The sequence below is a fragment of the Aplidium turbinatum genome, chromosome 17 (genome assembly GCF_918807975.1).
Source record: "Aplidium turbinatum chromosome 17, kaAplTurb1.1, whole genome shotgun sequence".
In the NCBI taxonomy this organism is placed as follows: domain Eukaryota; kingdom Metazoa; phylum Chordata; class Ascidiacea; order Aplousobranchia; family Polyclinidae; genus Aplidium; species Aplidium turbinatum.
Window position 1 is genome coordinate 6,254,589 of NC_137488.1, and position 15,216 is coordinate 6,269,804.

Sequence of the window (15,216 nt, forward strand, 5' to 3'; positions counted from 1 at the left end):
CAAACTTTGCTGCTGTATGTGTCAGGCACGATGTTATTTGTGCTATCCTGTATTGTCTGAAGGTGATCACTCAATTGCAAGGTGATACCAAGTGGGGCTTGAGTGAAGGGGAGGTTGGGCGACGGAGAAAAATCCACGGGTATAATGAATTCGAAATCAAACAGGACGACCCGCTTTGGAAGAAGTATTTATCTCAGGTTAGAGTTTTGCCTTTTCAGCTACTTTTGGTTAAAGATATTATAATTTGAAATATGAAGTTCTTTCGGAATGGTACTTTTGTCTGTTTTTTTTTTTGCATTGAAATTTGCTTGTATTTTTTAACTACAATGTTGCATTTTTTGCATCATTGAGTAATTATTGTATCATAGATATGTTACTCTAACAACAAGTGTATTAATTAATTTATATCTTCCACTGCAAACTGCCAAACATTTAAAAAGCAACTTAAATTTCCAGTTCAAAGACCCTCTCATTCTTCTGCTATTGGCCTCCGCGTGTGTCAGTTTGCTAATGAAGCAGTATGACGATGCAATCAGCATAGCTGTGGCGATTACAATCGTTGTTTCGGTCGCTTTCATACAAGAATATCGTTCAGAGCGGTCGCTTGAAGAACTAAACAAGCTTGTTCCGCCTATGTGCAATTGGTACGTTATACAGCAAGAGCGTTACAGCATATTATATTTTCATACAGTGGTATGATGCACTTCAGAATCGACGACTTAATACATCAGTCCACGTCTATACTGCATAATACCAGTTATCCGCCTTTCTGCATATCCGTAAATCAGGAATCGGTACAAATGCACTTTATAGTATAAAGCTTATTCCTTCTAATAGCTTAACCTTCCCAAACAGCAAATCAATCGTTTTTTACTTTGCTTCAACGTCTGCAGACGTAAAAAAACGGTTGCTTTGCTGTCTGGGTTTAAGTAAAGCAATTTTTGCTCGACTGTTGTTGGAATCGTTTGTTAATAGTCTTACAATCATCTGGACTCAAAGTCATGGCTCACGCAATGCGCTATGTGTCACAAGTGTTAGTTAGTGTTACTTCCTTCTGTTCGGAAGGTGACAAACTCCTTGAAAGTTCACACAAAGGGAAGTATACACTTTCGTAAAATCTCGTCGTGTCCGCTTTGCTAACAAGGTTACCCCATCACCAGATTTTCTCATGTAAACGTGACGCGATTTTAACTTTCCAGCATGCGCGGTGGGAACCTGCAGAAGTTCTACGCTCGGGAGTTGGTTCCTGGAGACAACGTCCACATCTCTGTTGGTGACCGTGTTCCTGCTGACGTCAGGCTATACGAAGTACGCACCGGGTCACTAGTCGTCACTTTTGGTTGCTCCTTAGCTTTTTACAAACCCCTCTACCTGAGCAAAAAGAGCTCTGACGACCTTGCACTTTGCACAGGTGCTCATAGCCGTTTACAAATGACATGACAGTGATGCTTGCCTTTTTTGAACTTGGCAAGAGATCTAGTTAGTAGGAATAACCCTTTTGACTAGGCATATGTAATTAATTAACCACTATTGAGTAGTGGCTGTAAAGGGTGAAGGTCAGATCATTGGTGGATATGTATATATTTGATTATCTCTGATTTTAAAAACTTCAAATTGCATTGTTTTGCTGCAATTTAAAATGTACGGTACTGAATCGCAGGATTTCTTACTTCGATTGTCCCAATGTCCCTGCTTCTTTACAAGTCTATTTCTTTGTGGCCATTCAAAAACAAAAGTTTCTCATTGTGAAATTCCGCTTCACTGAGGGCTGTTTGGTCTGTGTGTTGTGCTTTTAAACTAGTCATTAATATAAAAAGCTTCTTGTGAGTTGTGATTAACATTTAAAGCATTTTTTCACTGTGTTTCATAAACTATGGAACGCATGATGCTAGTTCTCTGCTCCATATGATTTCACTCCATATGCTTTCACTCACTCACAGGTTGTTGACCTTCACATAGACGAAAGCAGCTTTACGGGCGAGACGGAGCCAGTCACGAAATGCATAGAAATATCAGCCAACCATTCCCATGAAGGCCACACTAGTAGACCCAACATCGCATTCATGGGAACGTTGGTGCGATGTGGAAGTGGGAAGGTAGTTTGCCAATAAAATTTGTCACATGACTAGACTTTGAAGTCACATTTATGAGCAAATGTTTCCAGAGCAATTGACGGCTGACTTTGTGTTTTGTTGTTGTGTACCACAACCGACACAATAAACTAGATGCTGTTCGTAGATTTTTCCAGACTTTGGGTTTAACGAAGGTGTAATGTGATTGTGACGCACGGTAATCTACTTTTTCTTGGGAAGGACAAGTTTTGATGATACGGTTTTTGATTTTGATGCTTCTTTCAAAAATTGTTGAAAGGTTGTGCTACTTCTGTTGCGTTTATAATCTGTACCACGTTTCAGCGTTTGTTTTGATTCTTGCCCTTGATAGCAAACCTCATTTGAGCCATTACTGGTGAGCTTAAACCGATCATTATCGAGATGTGTGTCATTTCCTCTTGCTTTTCTGATTTCCCATCGAAAGTTTCCACCGCGATGCATATTTGTTCAGGGAGTTGTGATAAACACCGGAGAAAATTCTGAGTTTGGAGAAGTCTTTCGGATGATGCAGGCAGAAGAGTCTCCAAAGACTCCCCTTCAAAACTCCATGGGAGACCTAGGAAAGCTCTTATCTTTTGGTTCTTTTTGCATTATAGGTACGTTAGTAGTATATGTCAGTTCATTAGGGATAAATGGATTCAGACAGCAAATCAGTCCTTTTTTACATTAATTGTTGTCTGCAGACGTTGGATCAATGTAAAAAATGACTGGTTTGCTGTCTGGATACTGCTGCTACAGTACTGGCGATCGAATATCGTGTTTGCCAGGCTTGGTACCACGCTCGGGGTAATAGGAGCCAGTTCTGCAGATGTTGCCTTAATGAGATACGGAGTAATTTTATTAGCTGGGTTTTTGTCATATTGAATCTGTTTCCGCATGAATTTAGACGAATCTTGCCATCTGGAGAAAACGCGTTTTATCAAGAAGTTTAGAGAAAATCTTGCTGAGAAACATCAGCTGCAAGACTCACATTAAATGTTACGTAATGTTTTATTGATATTTTTCTAACCAAATGGGCTTTTCGTGTTGTACACATGCATTCTAAATGTATTGAAACTGTTCCATGCGCATTGCGCAAACTTAGTTGCTATCTCATGCAGTACAGTGCATGTATTAAGTCTTCACAGTAAACTATATAATTTTAAGGCTACCAAGACTGCTTGAATAAACATTGAACGTGACAGTGAAGAGTTTTGTGCTTGAATACAAATTGTGGACGGGGAGAGTCAAGCCGGTTTACTTCCGGTCTTGTTTCAGTTTTGTATATTTTATATTTTTTGTATGGATTGTCATGCAGGCGTCATCATGTTATTGGGGTGGATACAAGGCAGAAATTTACTTGATATGTTCACAATTGGAGTCAGGTGTGTAGCTGTCCTTACGTAATAGCAACAGCTGTCAATCAAATCGTCCTTGTCTTGTTTTTCCAGCATCCGCATTTCCAGACAGCAAAATCTGTCATTTTTACATTGATTCAACGTCTGCAGACGTTGAATCAATGTAAATATGACAGATTTTGCTGTCTGGTTTGCACCTTGTGACAATGTGCGTGTTAATCTACTGTAGTTAAGTGTAATAAATTACGTGCTGCCCTGTTGAATGGCTCAAACTGGTTACTGTAAAAGCAATAATGTTGCATGCTTTTGCTTAAACTTTTAACTTTCTTGGCTGTAGTGTATTTCTAGAACGGAATGTTTTCACAGCGGAAAGTCAGAAAGATTTAAAAAAGGGGATGCGAAGGCTTTTATTACGCCTGACAGCAGAACGGCTTCTGTTTTTCGTATAATGATGATTAACACCGAGAGTAATTTGATAACTTTTTTATAATAACCTGTATTTCGCTATTACCATCAGCCATGAATATTCACTGTATGCTCATAATTACTTGTTAATTCATTAATTCAACTACCCATATACTTGCTTTAAACCTGGCCTACTGCAAAGGCTTTGATTAAAAACAGCTTACTGGTAACTTTTCAGCTGCGTTCTCAACAAGTTTTCTTCAAATATGCTCTACATAACATTTGCTAACTGTCTTCTGTGGCTGAATGTACCAGCTGCGCTACAAGACTTTCTGCAATTTTAAAAATAACCGCATGTTCAACGCGGTATCAACTACCCCCCTTCTAGTGTCGTGAGAATAAAGCAGTCGCTTTGAGCCTTAATTCGTACCCCCTTCCTTAGATATCCCTGTGGAAAGTGTATCCAATTTTTTCTAAATGGAGAGCTCTTCTAATTTAGTTCGGTTTCTCTTTGATTGTTGCTAGTGAAACACTGATGATTGTCTTTGTGTTGCAGTTTAGCAGTGGCTGCAATCCCTGAAGGATTACCCATCGTTGTCACTGTCACGCTGGCACTTGGGGTTATGAGGATGGCCAAGAAAAAGGCCATAGTAAAAAAGCTTCCAATTGTTGAGGCATTAGGTAATGTTGCTGTTTGATAAATTGTAATCAGTAAAGTAGTCTCAGATATAGTTATCCCAGACAGCGAAAGCCGTTGTTTTTACATTCATTCAACGTCTGCAATGTAAAAATGACGGATTTTGCTGTCTTGGTATTACAATTTTTTACTTTTTAATTTGTCTTGCTTTTTTGACATCTGTTGACATTAAATCGATGCTCCAACAAAAATAGTCAAATGCAAATCTTTGTTTCTTGCTGAATGACTTATCGATGATGTTGATGACAGGTTGTGTGAACGTCATTTGCTCCGATAAAACAGGAACTCTCACCAAAAATGAAATGACAGTCACTCAGATTTATACCTCCGATCAAGTAATAGCCGAAGTAAGCTGCATGAATCAGTGTGCTAAATTACATTTATAATCTCTTATATAAAATTATGCTATTGCTTGACTGTCGGATATCTTTTTATTGCTATATTTACCTTCCCAACTGCTATCGCTTATGTTTATAACGTGTCATGTCACTGCTTTTTAAGATCAGAATCTGCAAACCCAGCACACACTCCTCCATTTCCACGATCGTGTGTTATTATTTTTCTCTGAACAGATGAACTACATCCTCAAGAAATAGATTGATCTATTACAGTATTATTATTTAAGTTATTTCATCTCTAATACTTGAACCGCGTTTGTCTTAACTGCCTTCATCATGAGCGTATCTACAGGATGCCACTATACTTGGGCAAACTTCCTGAAATTGCAACCAGCAATGTGATTTTAAGTTCGACAAAGCCATCCACTACCATCGGCAAAAAAATGTTGAATGTGTTTCAGCGTTCATGCCCATTCGCATGAAACATTAGAGATGTCCCAAGGTTTCATAAGCGGGATAGTCATGCGTGGAGTCCAAGACGCCGTGTTTCAACCTAGTAAAATCTTCAGATGAAGACGTTGAATCAATGTAAAAATAAAGGATGTTGCTAGGTTGAATTTTGATTTAAAAAGAAAGGATTTTGCTAACTCTGTTTATTGTTTATATTTGCAGATAACCGGAGTTGGCTACAACGCCGATGGGGAAGTTTCCGTGTTTGACGTTGGCGTGGATGCTGACTCACATCCTAACGTAGCAGCAGTCGTTGAGGTGGCTCATTGCGTTCTTGCGCCCAGCCAACAAATCACTCCTTGTTTACACTGATTCAACGTGTGTAGACGTTGAATCAATGTAAAAAAAGACATTTACTGGCCGGGTAGTTATTTTGTGCCTGAAAATAACTTGAAAATTAACTTTCATAGAGGTGGTGAGAGCGTCTGCCCCACATTCGAAAGGACGTGGGTCGTGGGTTCGATGCCCATTTCAGGCATGTGTCTTAGCAAATCATTAGATGACTTTCATTACACAGACGGTGAATCAATGTAAAAATGACGGGTTTTGCTGTCTGGGTGATTGGAGACACGATGGTTGACTTCCTTGTTTTCACCCATCGAAGCCAAATCATTTGCATCAGGCAGTGTTATGTTAATTAATTTTACTCTAAGAGATGTCTCAACCACCCTTGGGGGGATTTAAACCGGGTTCCTTCAATTTGCTTAGCCTCCAAGTGTAAGCCCATTCATACAACAGAACAGGGTAAACCTAGGTGGTGCTGGGTACACGCTGCCAGTTCCAGAATGTTTGAAATGGCGACTTAATTACAGATTTAATTATTTCTCTATGGCGCTGTGCACCACCCCTACAAATAAGACAAGATGCGGCCAGCTAAGCCATACCCAGACAGCAAATCAGCCGTTTTTTACATTGATTCAACGTCTGCAGACGTTTGAATCACGGCTGATTTTCTGTCTGGGTATAGGTTTATTTTGTTTCTTGCCTGTACCGGTCGCTTCCGCTGCACTGTTCGGCTTATTTCCTCCAGTGATTTCAATCTACTGTGTGTGCTTTGTGTATTGGTGTGACATGACATCCTTTTCGAATAAGCCCTATTCGTAGAAAATCCGCAGGTTTTGTAGTTTTTTCGTAATTTTGTCACTATTGCATTCTGTAAATGACTGATAGATCATAATTTTTGTTAAGCGTTCTTTTCACTCTCGTCAGGTCGGTGTAGTATGCAACAACGCTCGAATCGACAACGAGAAACTGCTCGGACAACCAACCGAAGGGTCCCTTGTTGCTCTTGCAATGAAAGTACGTCCAGTTGTGTCACAACTACTATGTCTTACGTTGCTATTACTTTGCAAACGTTTATGACTTTTCGGAGAGTACTTCCTGCAAATTTTACGGAAAGCATTCTGCATCAAACGACGTCGTGCTTTGTGACGCAAATAATTTGTGATTTATATTGATTTTTATCATACGTTACGTCATATCCGGTATGCTTTCCGTGTAGCCAACGCACTTGCCGGTAGATTTTCATTTCGTGCTTCTTGCATCAGCTAGTTTTCCACTTTGAATTTGATTATTATCGTGCAATCGAACGTGGTGCGTGCAATCATTTCTTGTATTAAAAGTTATCACTGAAGCCTTTTGGACTCAGCGGTGTTGCCCAACAATAACAATAATCGAACGAACTTGTGCAAACAAAGGAGTTGTGAAAAGAAACTTCAAATTTGCAAGTTTGCATCTTTTCCGATAACAATAGTTTGCTACTTTTAATTTTGACGTTGGTTGTGCAATGTGTACTGTACATGTACCACACCAGACCGGTGTTGTTTCTTGTTCTAGTTCGGTATGGGCAAACACAGTGAAAATTTCGTCAGAACCGCAGAGCAACCTTTTAGCCATGAAAGAAAATGGATGACAGTGAAGGCATTTTATAAAGACGACACTGTAAGTGCAACTGTTTTATAACTTTCTATTTTCTTATGAAATGATCATTATTTTTTTCGTTTTCGCTGCTGTCAACAACTAACGAGCTGTTTCAATTGTGAGAATTTGTCTAATGCTGCCTGCTTTGACTAGTCAACAAATTTAATGTTGCCATGTTGACATCCTTTTAATGTCAAACGGTCAATCTCCTAATGTTGTTTTGAGTGCGATCCCCCCTCCCGCATTAAAGCAGCCCTTTTTACGTTGATTTAACGTCTTGCAGACGTTAAATCAATGTAAAAAAATGACTGATTTTCTTATGGATGTGGCGCGTAAAGAGACGTGATTTATATGCAAGAGCAACATCTCTTTAGGAACAGACGGAGATTATCTTCATGAAGGGCGCCGTAGAGCGTGTGCTCACTCAGTGCGACACATACCTGACCTGTAGGAACCAGCCACAGACATATCCTCTTCCACTAACACAAGATCAAGTGGAGAAATTCCTGGATCAGGCAAAATTTATGGGCTCTACGGGATTACGAGGTGAGGGTTATGACATTCCATCTTCTACTGTTTGTTCCTACAAAAGCCAAGAACATCGCTACTCTGATAAAAATTGCTTTCTCTGTTGATGTCATCATCATCAGTCGTCATCTCCGCCTGCAGCAGATTGCGCATCAGCATGAGTTATTTGCTTCCAAGAGTGGCGATTTTGAGCCAACTCGCCCAGTGTCGCCAAGTTGAATCCGGTCCATGATTGGATGTATTGGTAGCACATTTCAATTTCAAACTTTAAGTTACCAACATCTAGAAATGTAATATTGACTTTAAATTGCTCCTTCCCAACGTTTGCAAGTGTTGAATTAATGTTAAGACATGTACAGCTTTTTTTCTGGAATTAGATAATAACTGGGTCACTTTTATGTGACCTAAAGAAAGTTACTTTGCGTTCGTTGTTCGTTGCGTTCAACTCGTTGCGTTCGTTCAGCTCGTTGCGTTCAACTCCGACACCGTTCCATGTCAAATAAGCTATGACACCACACGGGTGTGGCAGACTTGATGACCAGTTCGGTCCTTCTGCCACTCCCATCATCGTCAGCAAACATTAAAACAACCTAGTTCACATTGTAATCTTGTATTGTTTTTTCCACATGTGCTGTTGATGCAAATAAAAGAACTTCTCTCTCTCTACTTTGACACTATTTTGACCTAACAATTGACAACGTTGCTAAAAGTATTAAGCTTCGATTATGATCAATTTTTTGTCACCAAATGTTGAAATAATGTAAAAAAAAAAAACTTTTGCCTGGACCACATTTAGAGCAGACGCACCGAATCAAGGGCATGGCTGTTACGATGAAATGAAAACCATCGAAAAATTATACTTTGGTTACTGGTTAGTTTCATTCGTGTAGCTTTGCAGGTATTTCATGAACTAGACGCAGTTTTACATCGTACATTTGTTCGATCATTTATGTTCAACTCCGGTTTTGTCCCCACTAGCTGGGGTTGCCGATTCTTTCCTTGAAGCGGTTGTCTTCACTCCTTTTCTCCACCTCATCTCATCCATCGCATCGTCCTCCTTCAATTAATAACGTTTGCAAATCCTTTTTAGTGCTTGCCATGGCAAGAGGAACGACCTTGGGAAGTTTATCATTTGTCGGCCTTGTCGGAATCATCGATCCCCCGCGGAAAGGCATCAAGGACGCCGTTCGTGTTCTCTCGGCCGCCGACGTCGATGTCAAGATGATCACTGGCGACGCTAAGGAAACTGCAATCTCAATAGGTTTGAAGCTTTTGAAACTAAAGCGACAGTGTATGCAAAAATGACGGATTTTGCTGTCTGGAAAAGGATCAATAGTTTTAAGTTAAACCCAAGTTATAGTCTAATCAATTTAATGAAACTTTCCTTATTACTAAAAATCAAACTCCGAAACGTGTGCACCAGGGGGAGGTTGACAACATAAGACTTTGCTGGCTGGAAACCCCTTTGTGATGCATTTTAACATTTAATCACGGGGCGTACTTCAACTTTGCCAATAAGTATATTATGCTATTGTAATCCAACGTTGTTGCTGCGTAATCCAACGTTGTTGCTACGTGATCCAACGTTGTTGCTACGTAGGTGTGAACGTTTCCTGTAAGACAAGGTGAACCGGATTTTAACTTTGAAGCCTCAAAACAGAAAATGTAGGCAATTTGCAAGGAAGTGGAACTGCAGGCACGACAACCCATGCACTGCTTCATACCACAGCAAATCATTGTTGGAAAGACAAATATTTGCTGTGGTTCGTACAGTACAAGTGAAGGAGAAAAGAAAGACTGTGTGCGATGTTTCCAGTGAATAATCTTCAACTTTAAGAAGAGCTTGTTATCTTGGTTATCACGTAACCGTCGACCATCAACACTTGTAGAATAAAGCCATTTACTTGTGTAAAAAATCCAACCAACACTTCTTGACTTGACTAGCACTCCACGAGTCCACATCAATCAACAATTTGTTTTTTTGCGTTTTTGAAAAACATGTAAAATGCGTTTTAGAATAATAAAAACTCGACATTTCAGCAACCAGGCTTGGCATCTACTCGAAAGGAAGCAGAGTCATGTCTGGAACCGAGATAGACAGTTGTGACATACATAAACTGGCATCTCGTATCCATAAAGTTGAAGTGTTCTATCGGGCGAACCCCAAGCACAAGTTGAAAATTGTAAAGGTTTGTTCCTTGTTTAATTTGCATTGCAATATCCCAAACTTTTATCTTGTTTTTGAGGCTTCCTCAGATGCCGAAACAGCGTGTTGTGTATCCTTGACGTAGATTTAAGCAAGAAAACTATTAGTAATGGTAACTTTAGTCATTGAAAGCATTCTTTTATAGTTCAACTTTGGAGAACTACATTTATTATTTTCAATTATCCATTTTTTGCTTTAAATAGATGTTTTAAAAATGTAAACACTTCGTTTGTCATCTCGCAACGCAAGTCAATTGAAGCTGAGAAAAACTCTTGTATCTGAACAAATAATGTTAAATCTTGTGTTGTTGCTTTATGTTTGTGGAACCAGATCGAAAAGAGTTTGCTACATTGTTTGCAGGCCTTGCAAGAACGTAACCTGGTAGTGGGGATGACAGGAGACGGAGTAAACGACGCTGTCGCTCTCCGCAAAGCCGACGTCGGCATCGCGATGGGCACCGCCGGCACAGACGTTTGCAAAGAAGCTGCCGATATGATTCTGGTAGACGACGATTTGTCAACGATCATGTACGTACCAAGATAGAAAATCCGTCGCTTTTTACATTGATTCAACGTGTATAGACGGTTCTTTGCACAAATTACGCGGAAATCACATTTCACTTAACAATTCTCGTATCGTCTGATGACATTTGATTCGAAGCATAAGATTTTATCCAAAATGTCAGTAGTCATCGAAGCCACCAAATTGTCAGCCTCTCGCTTTTGTTAGCTGTTATATCAATAGTAAACTAATGGGAAGTAGTTTTCCTTCCGTTTTCAATGCATTGGCTCTGATGGCCCTAGTGTTTGCTGCAACAATGTACGAACTATCGTGGCCGGAAGCATGATTACGATTGTTTTCCGATTTTATTGGTTTATTTTCTACTACAAGATTTAGCATAACCTTGCCTTTTGAGCAACAATTCAACTTCTTTGTAGTCAAAATTTCACATACAGCCAAGCAATTACTTCAATTAAACCTCTTTGTGCAAAATTGCACGTTAGATGATAGTCTATCTTCTTCCATCAACAGGAGTGCCATTGAGGAAGGAAAAGGAATATTCTACAACATCCGCAACTTCGTTAGTTTTCAATTGAGCACGTATGTTTTCCCTCCATATTTCAACTATTTAAAGATCCCTTCTATTCATTTCTTAATTTCATCGCATTTGCTTTTTTTCTTACATTGATGTGACGTTAGTGATGCTATTGTTGATATCTTTTGTTTGAACTAAAAAACTCACACTCGTCTCTTACTCAGTTGAACTCTGTAAATATCGTCAGCTTAAATCAGGGCTCGCCAAATGTTTCTCGCAAAGGACTGGAATGTTGTAAGAACTGATGGTTGCGAATCCACATTGGCCATGACTACATTATATTTTTGGCAGAATCTGTAACTGTCCAAAATTTTACAAAAATTATTCGTTTGTTTTCGTCTGAATACCGGCAACTATAATTATAAAGTTTTGGTAAAGAGGTGATTTTCTGGAACCTAGTAACCACACGGCATTTAACACTATAATACGACAAAATGAAAATAAACTATAAGTATGAACGCTTTCGGCCATACCCATGTTAGCTCTTATCAAGTAACAAAACGACTGATCCGAAACATAAGTTGAAAATATATAACTGAACTACATACACACTGATGCTGTACAAATATACCAATGTGTCATTGACAATTTAACCTTGCAGGAGCATAGCAGCACTTACCCTCATAGCCCTATCTACCCTCTTTCAATTGCCAAACCCATTGAACGCCATGCAGATATTGTGGATAAACATTATCATGGACGGCCCCCCGGCGCAAAGGTAGTATTTGAACTTTCTAAGAACTTGTTTTTAGCAGCGATTTTACAATTTTTTGTCAATTTATCGACCAATCTAAATAACGCTGAATCCTTCGAGCATGCGTTGCTCTTATGGCTTTACAAATGAGACAGCGTGAGTGCAGATGCATAGAGGCGCAGCCGAATACATTATTATCCTGAATCTAATTTATTGCTGAGTACCAAGCAGTAAGATTCAGTGCCACTTTTACAAAGTCTGTGGTTTGACTCGACAGGGTATCGAACCCATGCCTACCGATTCAGAGGCGGGCATACTAACCATTAAGCCACCGAGGTCTTTTACTGAATACTGAAAAGTTTGGGTGTTCATCAGGACAATTATCGTTTCTAGCACTAGTTGCTACGTTCATCTGATGAAATTGAAAGTAAAATTAACAACAAACAAGATGATTTATTGCTTCACTGACATTTCGCGTACCATGACAATGCGCATCCTCAGAGCGAATAACATACAAAATAAAATTTCACCAGGTTATATACTGCAGTGCGATTGAAGGCAAGAAAAACGTTATTGCAATCTAATTTTGTCTCGAATTTCTAGTGGTCTTCAGTGCTTCGAATTTATGTTTATTGTTGGAAGTTTTTACGTAATTTGACGTCTAAAGTAACCGCACATCATTAGCCAATCTTTAAAACATTGTGTTCTATTTCTCTTGCCTTCAATCGCACTTTTTCTGTTGGTCGTCACCGCTTCGAATTTTAAGTCTATTGTTGGAAGTTTTTACGTAATTTAACGTGGAAAGTAACCGCTCACACATCATTGGCCAATTTTTAAAATATTGCGTGTTTTATTTTTTCTTGCCTTCAATCGCACTGCAGTATATAACCTGGTGAAATTTTATTTTGTATGTTATTCGCTCTGAGGATGCGCATTGTCATGGTGCGCGAAACGTCAGTGAAGCAATAAACCATCTTGTTTGTTGTTAATTTTACTTTCAATTTCATCAGATGAACGTAGCAACTAGTGCTAGAAACGAGGTCTTTTACTTTACTTTTAATGACCGAAAACAAAACTCTGTATCATATAACATCACGTTGATTAACTGCACGTACTTATTCAGCTTGGGTGTCGAACCGGTCGACAAAGATGTCATCCTGCGGCCTCCACGCAAGGTGAAAGATCCAATTGTCACCAAAGAGTTGATATGCAGAGTGTTGCTGTCTGCATCCTTCATCGTCTGTGGGACTTTGTTTATTTTTTGGCGAGAGGTACAGTTTGTTCCTTGATTTATCCACGATTTTTTTCTCTGACAGAAAAAAAAGGTTTAGCTGAAGCGTAATTGCAATGTAGTTCTATAGGCATACCGGTAATGTATAAATTATTTAAAGACTGTGTTACGCGACGGAAACAAGGTCAAACGATATAATATTGCCCTTGATTCAAAAAGGAAACTGCCTACTGTTGCGACCCAAAACGTTAACAATTAAATGCTTCTTCTTCAACAGTTTGATCATGTTTGATCAGCTGTGATCTCCCATATGAACTGCCTTCATTTTGTTCTGTCTTTTGTTTTTATTAGTGCTTCCGGCAAGCTTTTTATTCCCGTAATTTGCTTGATATTGTCAAAATATTTCATTTTTTGTCATCCTTTTGTTCGTTTGCCTTGCACCATCACAGTCAACATTGAATTTTCCAACGAGTTGCTTCTTGCTATGTGTCCGAAATATCTCAATTTTTTGAGATTGATGTTGTTAATCAGTTGAATACACTATCATCATTATATCATCCGGATACGAAGCTTCTTCCATGTCTTGTTAACGTGTGTGTTGAAGACATGTGTTTTTTTATTCGCTTTTTTTACGCTCGCTTTCTGAATTCCGTGTTTGAACAGATATTCAACGAACGTTGAACTTCAATTATTACTGTAATTATAATAGTGATTATCACGATTATGACGTCTTGTGTTGCAGTTACGAGATGACATCATCACACCTCGTGACACCACTATGACGTTTACGTGTTTTGTGTTATTCGATATGTTCAACGCATTCGGATGCCGGTCCCAAGTAAGTCACTTTGTGATCATGAACCATCACTTGGCTGAGTAGCTGGTCTAACAACGATAAATATACTTTTTTTTTTCTATTATTAAATAAGCTTACCTCTCCACAGTCCACAATTAGATTAAATTTATTCTGACAAGCTCCTGAAGAGAGTCAGACAAAAATTACTGCAATTTTGAGCTATAAAAACTCGCCAAACAGTCTTGAATAGAGTATTTTTGTTTTCTTCTCCATTGCTGTGAAATTGTCTGACTAGAACAGTTTTGTTCATTTTTTTTATGTTACCACACAGAACCGTTATGAAGTAAATCGAAGTTGTTTCTTTAATTGAATGACGTTATTTTCGTTACTTCTGACGATGACACAGCGATACGTCGACAACGTTCGATTTACTTCTTAATTCATGTTGTGTGTTTGAAAATAAATTGTTAAATCCGGTTGTATTACTTGGCTTTGCATGCTTGCTGCAGGGTATGGAATGGAAGACATTTTTTCCATCTTCCATCCGGAGATTTTCTTTCATTCCATCTCAAAAATTTGTTTCCTTCTGCAGACTATAACTTCTAAGAAATTGTCGACTTTTCCTTCTCGGACAATCGTCAGCGTTAGTTCAATTTAAACCAAAAAATCGAATTATTTCAGTTTAAGAAACGTAATCCAAGTCCAAACACCGCGGTTGTATCATTGCCATAATCTCAATTTCCTTGTTTTTCACCAACAGTTTGCTTTCTTTCCAGACCAAGTCCGTGTTTGAGATCGGGTTCTTTGCCAATCGAGTCTTCCTACTCGCGGTGGGCGGATCGATCGTAGGCCAATTGTTAGTTATTTATTTTCCTCCTTTACAAGCCGTGTTTCAAACGGAGAGCCTACATGCAACGGGTGAGTCATGTTTTGCTACGTTATTCCAACAAATGGCAGCGGTTATATTTCTGTCTATTGATTTAGGCTGCTAGCAAATTCGCAGATTTCAATAAGCACCAATTTGGTGATTTTTATTTGAAAAAAAAACGTCTGAAATAATCCGAATTACAGTTTTTGTTATGCATGGGTGCTCATTGCACAATTGCATGCGTATTGCGTAATCTACAATCTTCTGTTCCTATATTCCAAACCTACCTGTTTTGATAAATTTGTCCTTTCAAAGAATTCATAAACTTCACCAGACCGCGTTGCAACTAGAGTTCAGTTTTACATTGATTCAACGCCAACAGATGTTACATTAACTTGAAAATGCATCGTTTTACATTTAGCAAACGTAGACCTAGCTCTTCTGTATTTTTTGTCAGCAATGTTGATCACGTGATGTTT

General features: G+C 38.9%; 1 protein-coding gene across 2 annotated transcripts in view; it reads left to right on the plus strand.

The window, feature by feature from the left end:
• The window catches only part of LOC145786684 (calcium-transporting ATPase type 2C member 1-like), a 32,982-nt gene that overhangs the window by 13,122 nt on the left and 4,644 nt on the right, over positions 1-15,216 (plus strand). For both annotated transcript variants that reach the window (XM_082598397.1, XM_082598398.1), the window contains 20 exons: positions 63-197; positions 457-644; positions 1,200-1,308; positions 1,941-2,096; positions 2,563-2,707; positions 3,409-3,475; positions 4,410-4,534; positions 4,800-4,897; positions 5,561-5,656; positions 6,608-6,697; positions 7,235-7,339; positions 7,693-7,864; positions 8,937-9,107; positions 9,887-10,035; positions 10,413-10,579; positions 11,085-11,153; positions 11,750-11,866; positions 12,966-13,113; positions 13,816-13,911; positions 14,646-14,787. In XM_082598397.1, the coding sequence (XP_082454523.1) occupies positions 63-197; positions 457-644; positions 1,200-1,308; positions 1,941-2,096; positions 2,563-2,707; positions 3,409-3,475; positions 4,410-4,534; positions 4,800-4,897; positions 5,561-5,656; positions 6,608-6,697; positions 7,235-7,339; positions 7,693-7,864; positions 8,937-9,107; positions 9,887-10,035; positions 10,413-10,579; positions 11,085-11,153; positions 11,750-11,866; positions 12,966-13,113; positions 13,816-13,911; positions 14,646-14,787 (2,545 nt within the window). The remainder of the gene's footprint in view (positions 1-62; positions 198-456; positions 645-1,199; positions 1,309-1,940; positions 2,097-2,562; positions 2,708-3,408; positions 3,476-4,409; positions 4,535-4,799; positions 4,898-5,560; positions 5,657-6,607; positions 6,698-7,234; positions 7,340-7,692; positions 7,865-8,936; positions 9,108-9,886; positions 10,036-10,412; positions 10,580-11,084; positions 11,154-11,749; positions 11,867-12,965; positions 13,114-13,815; positions 13,912-14,645; positions 14,788-15,216) is intronic.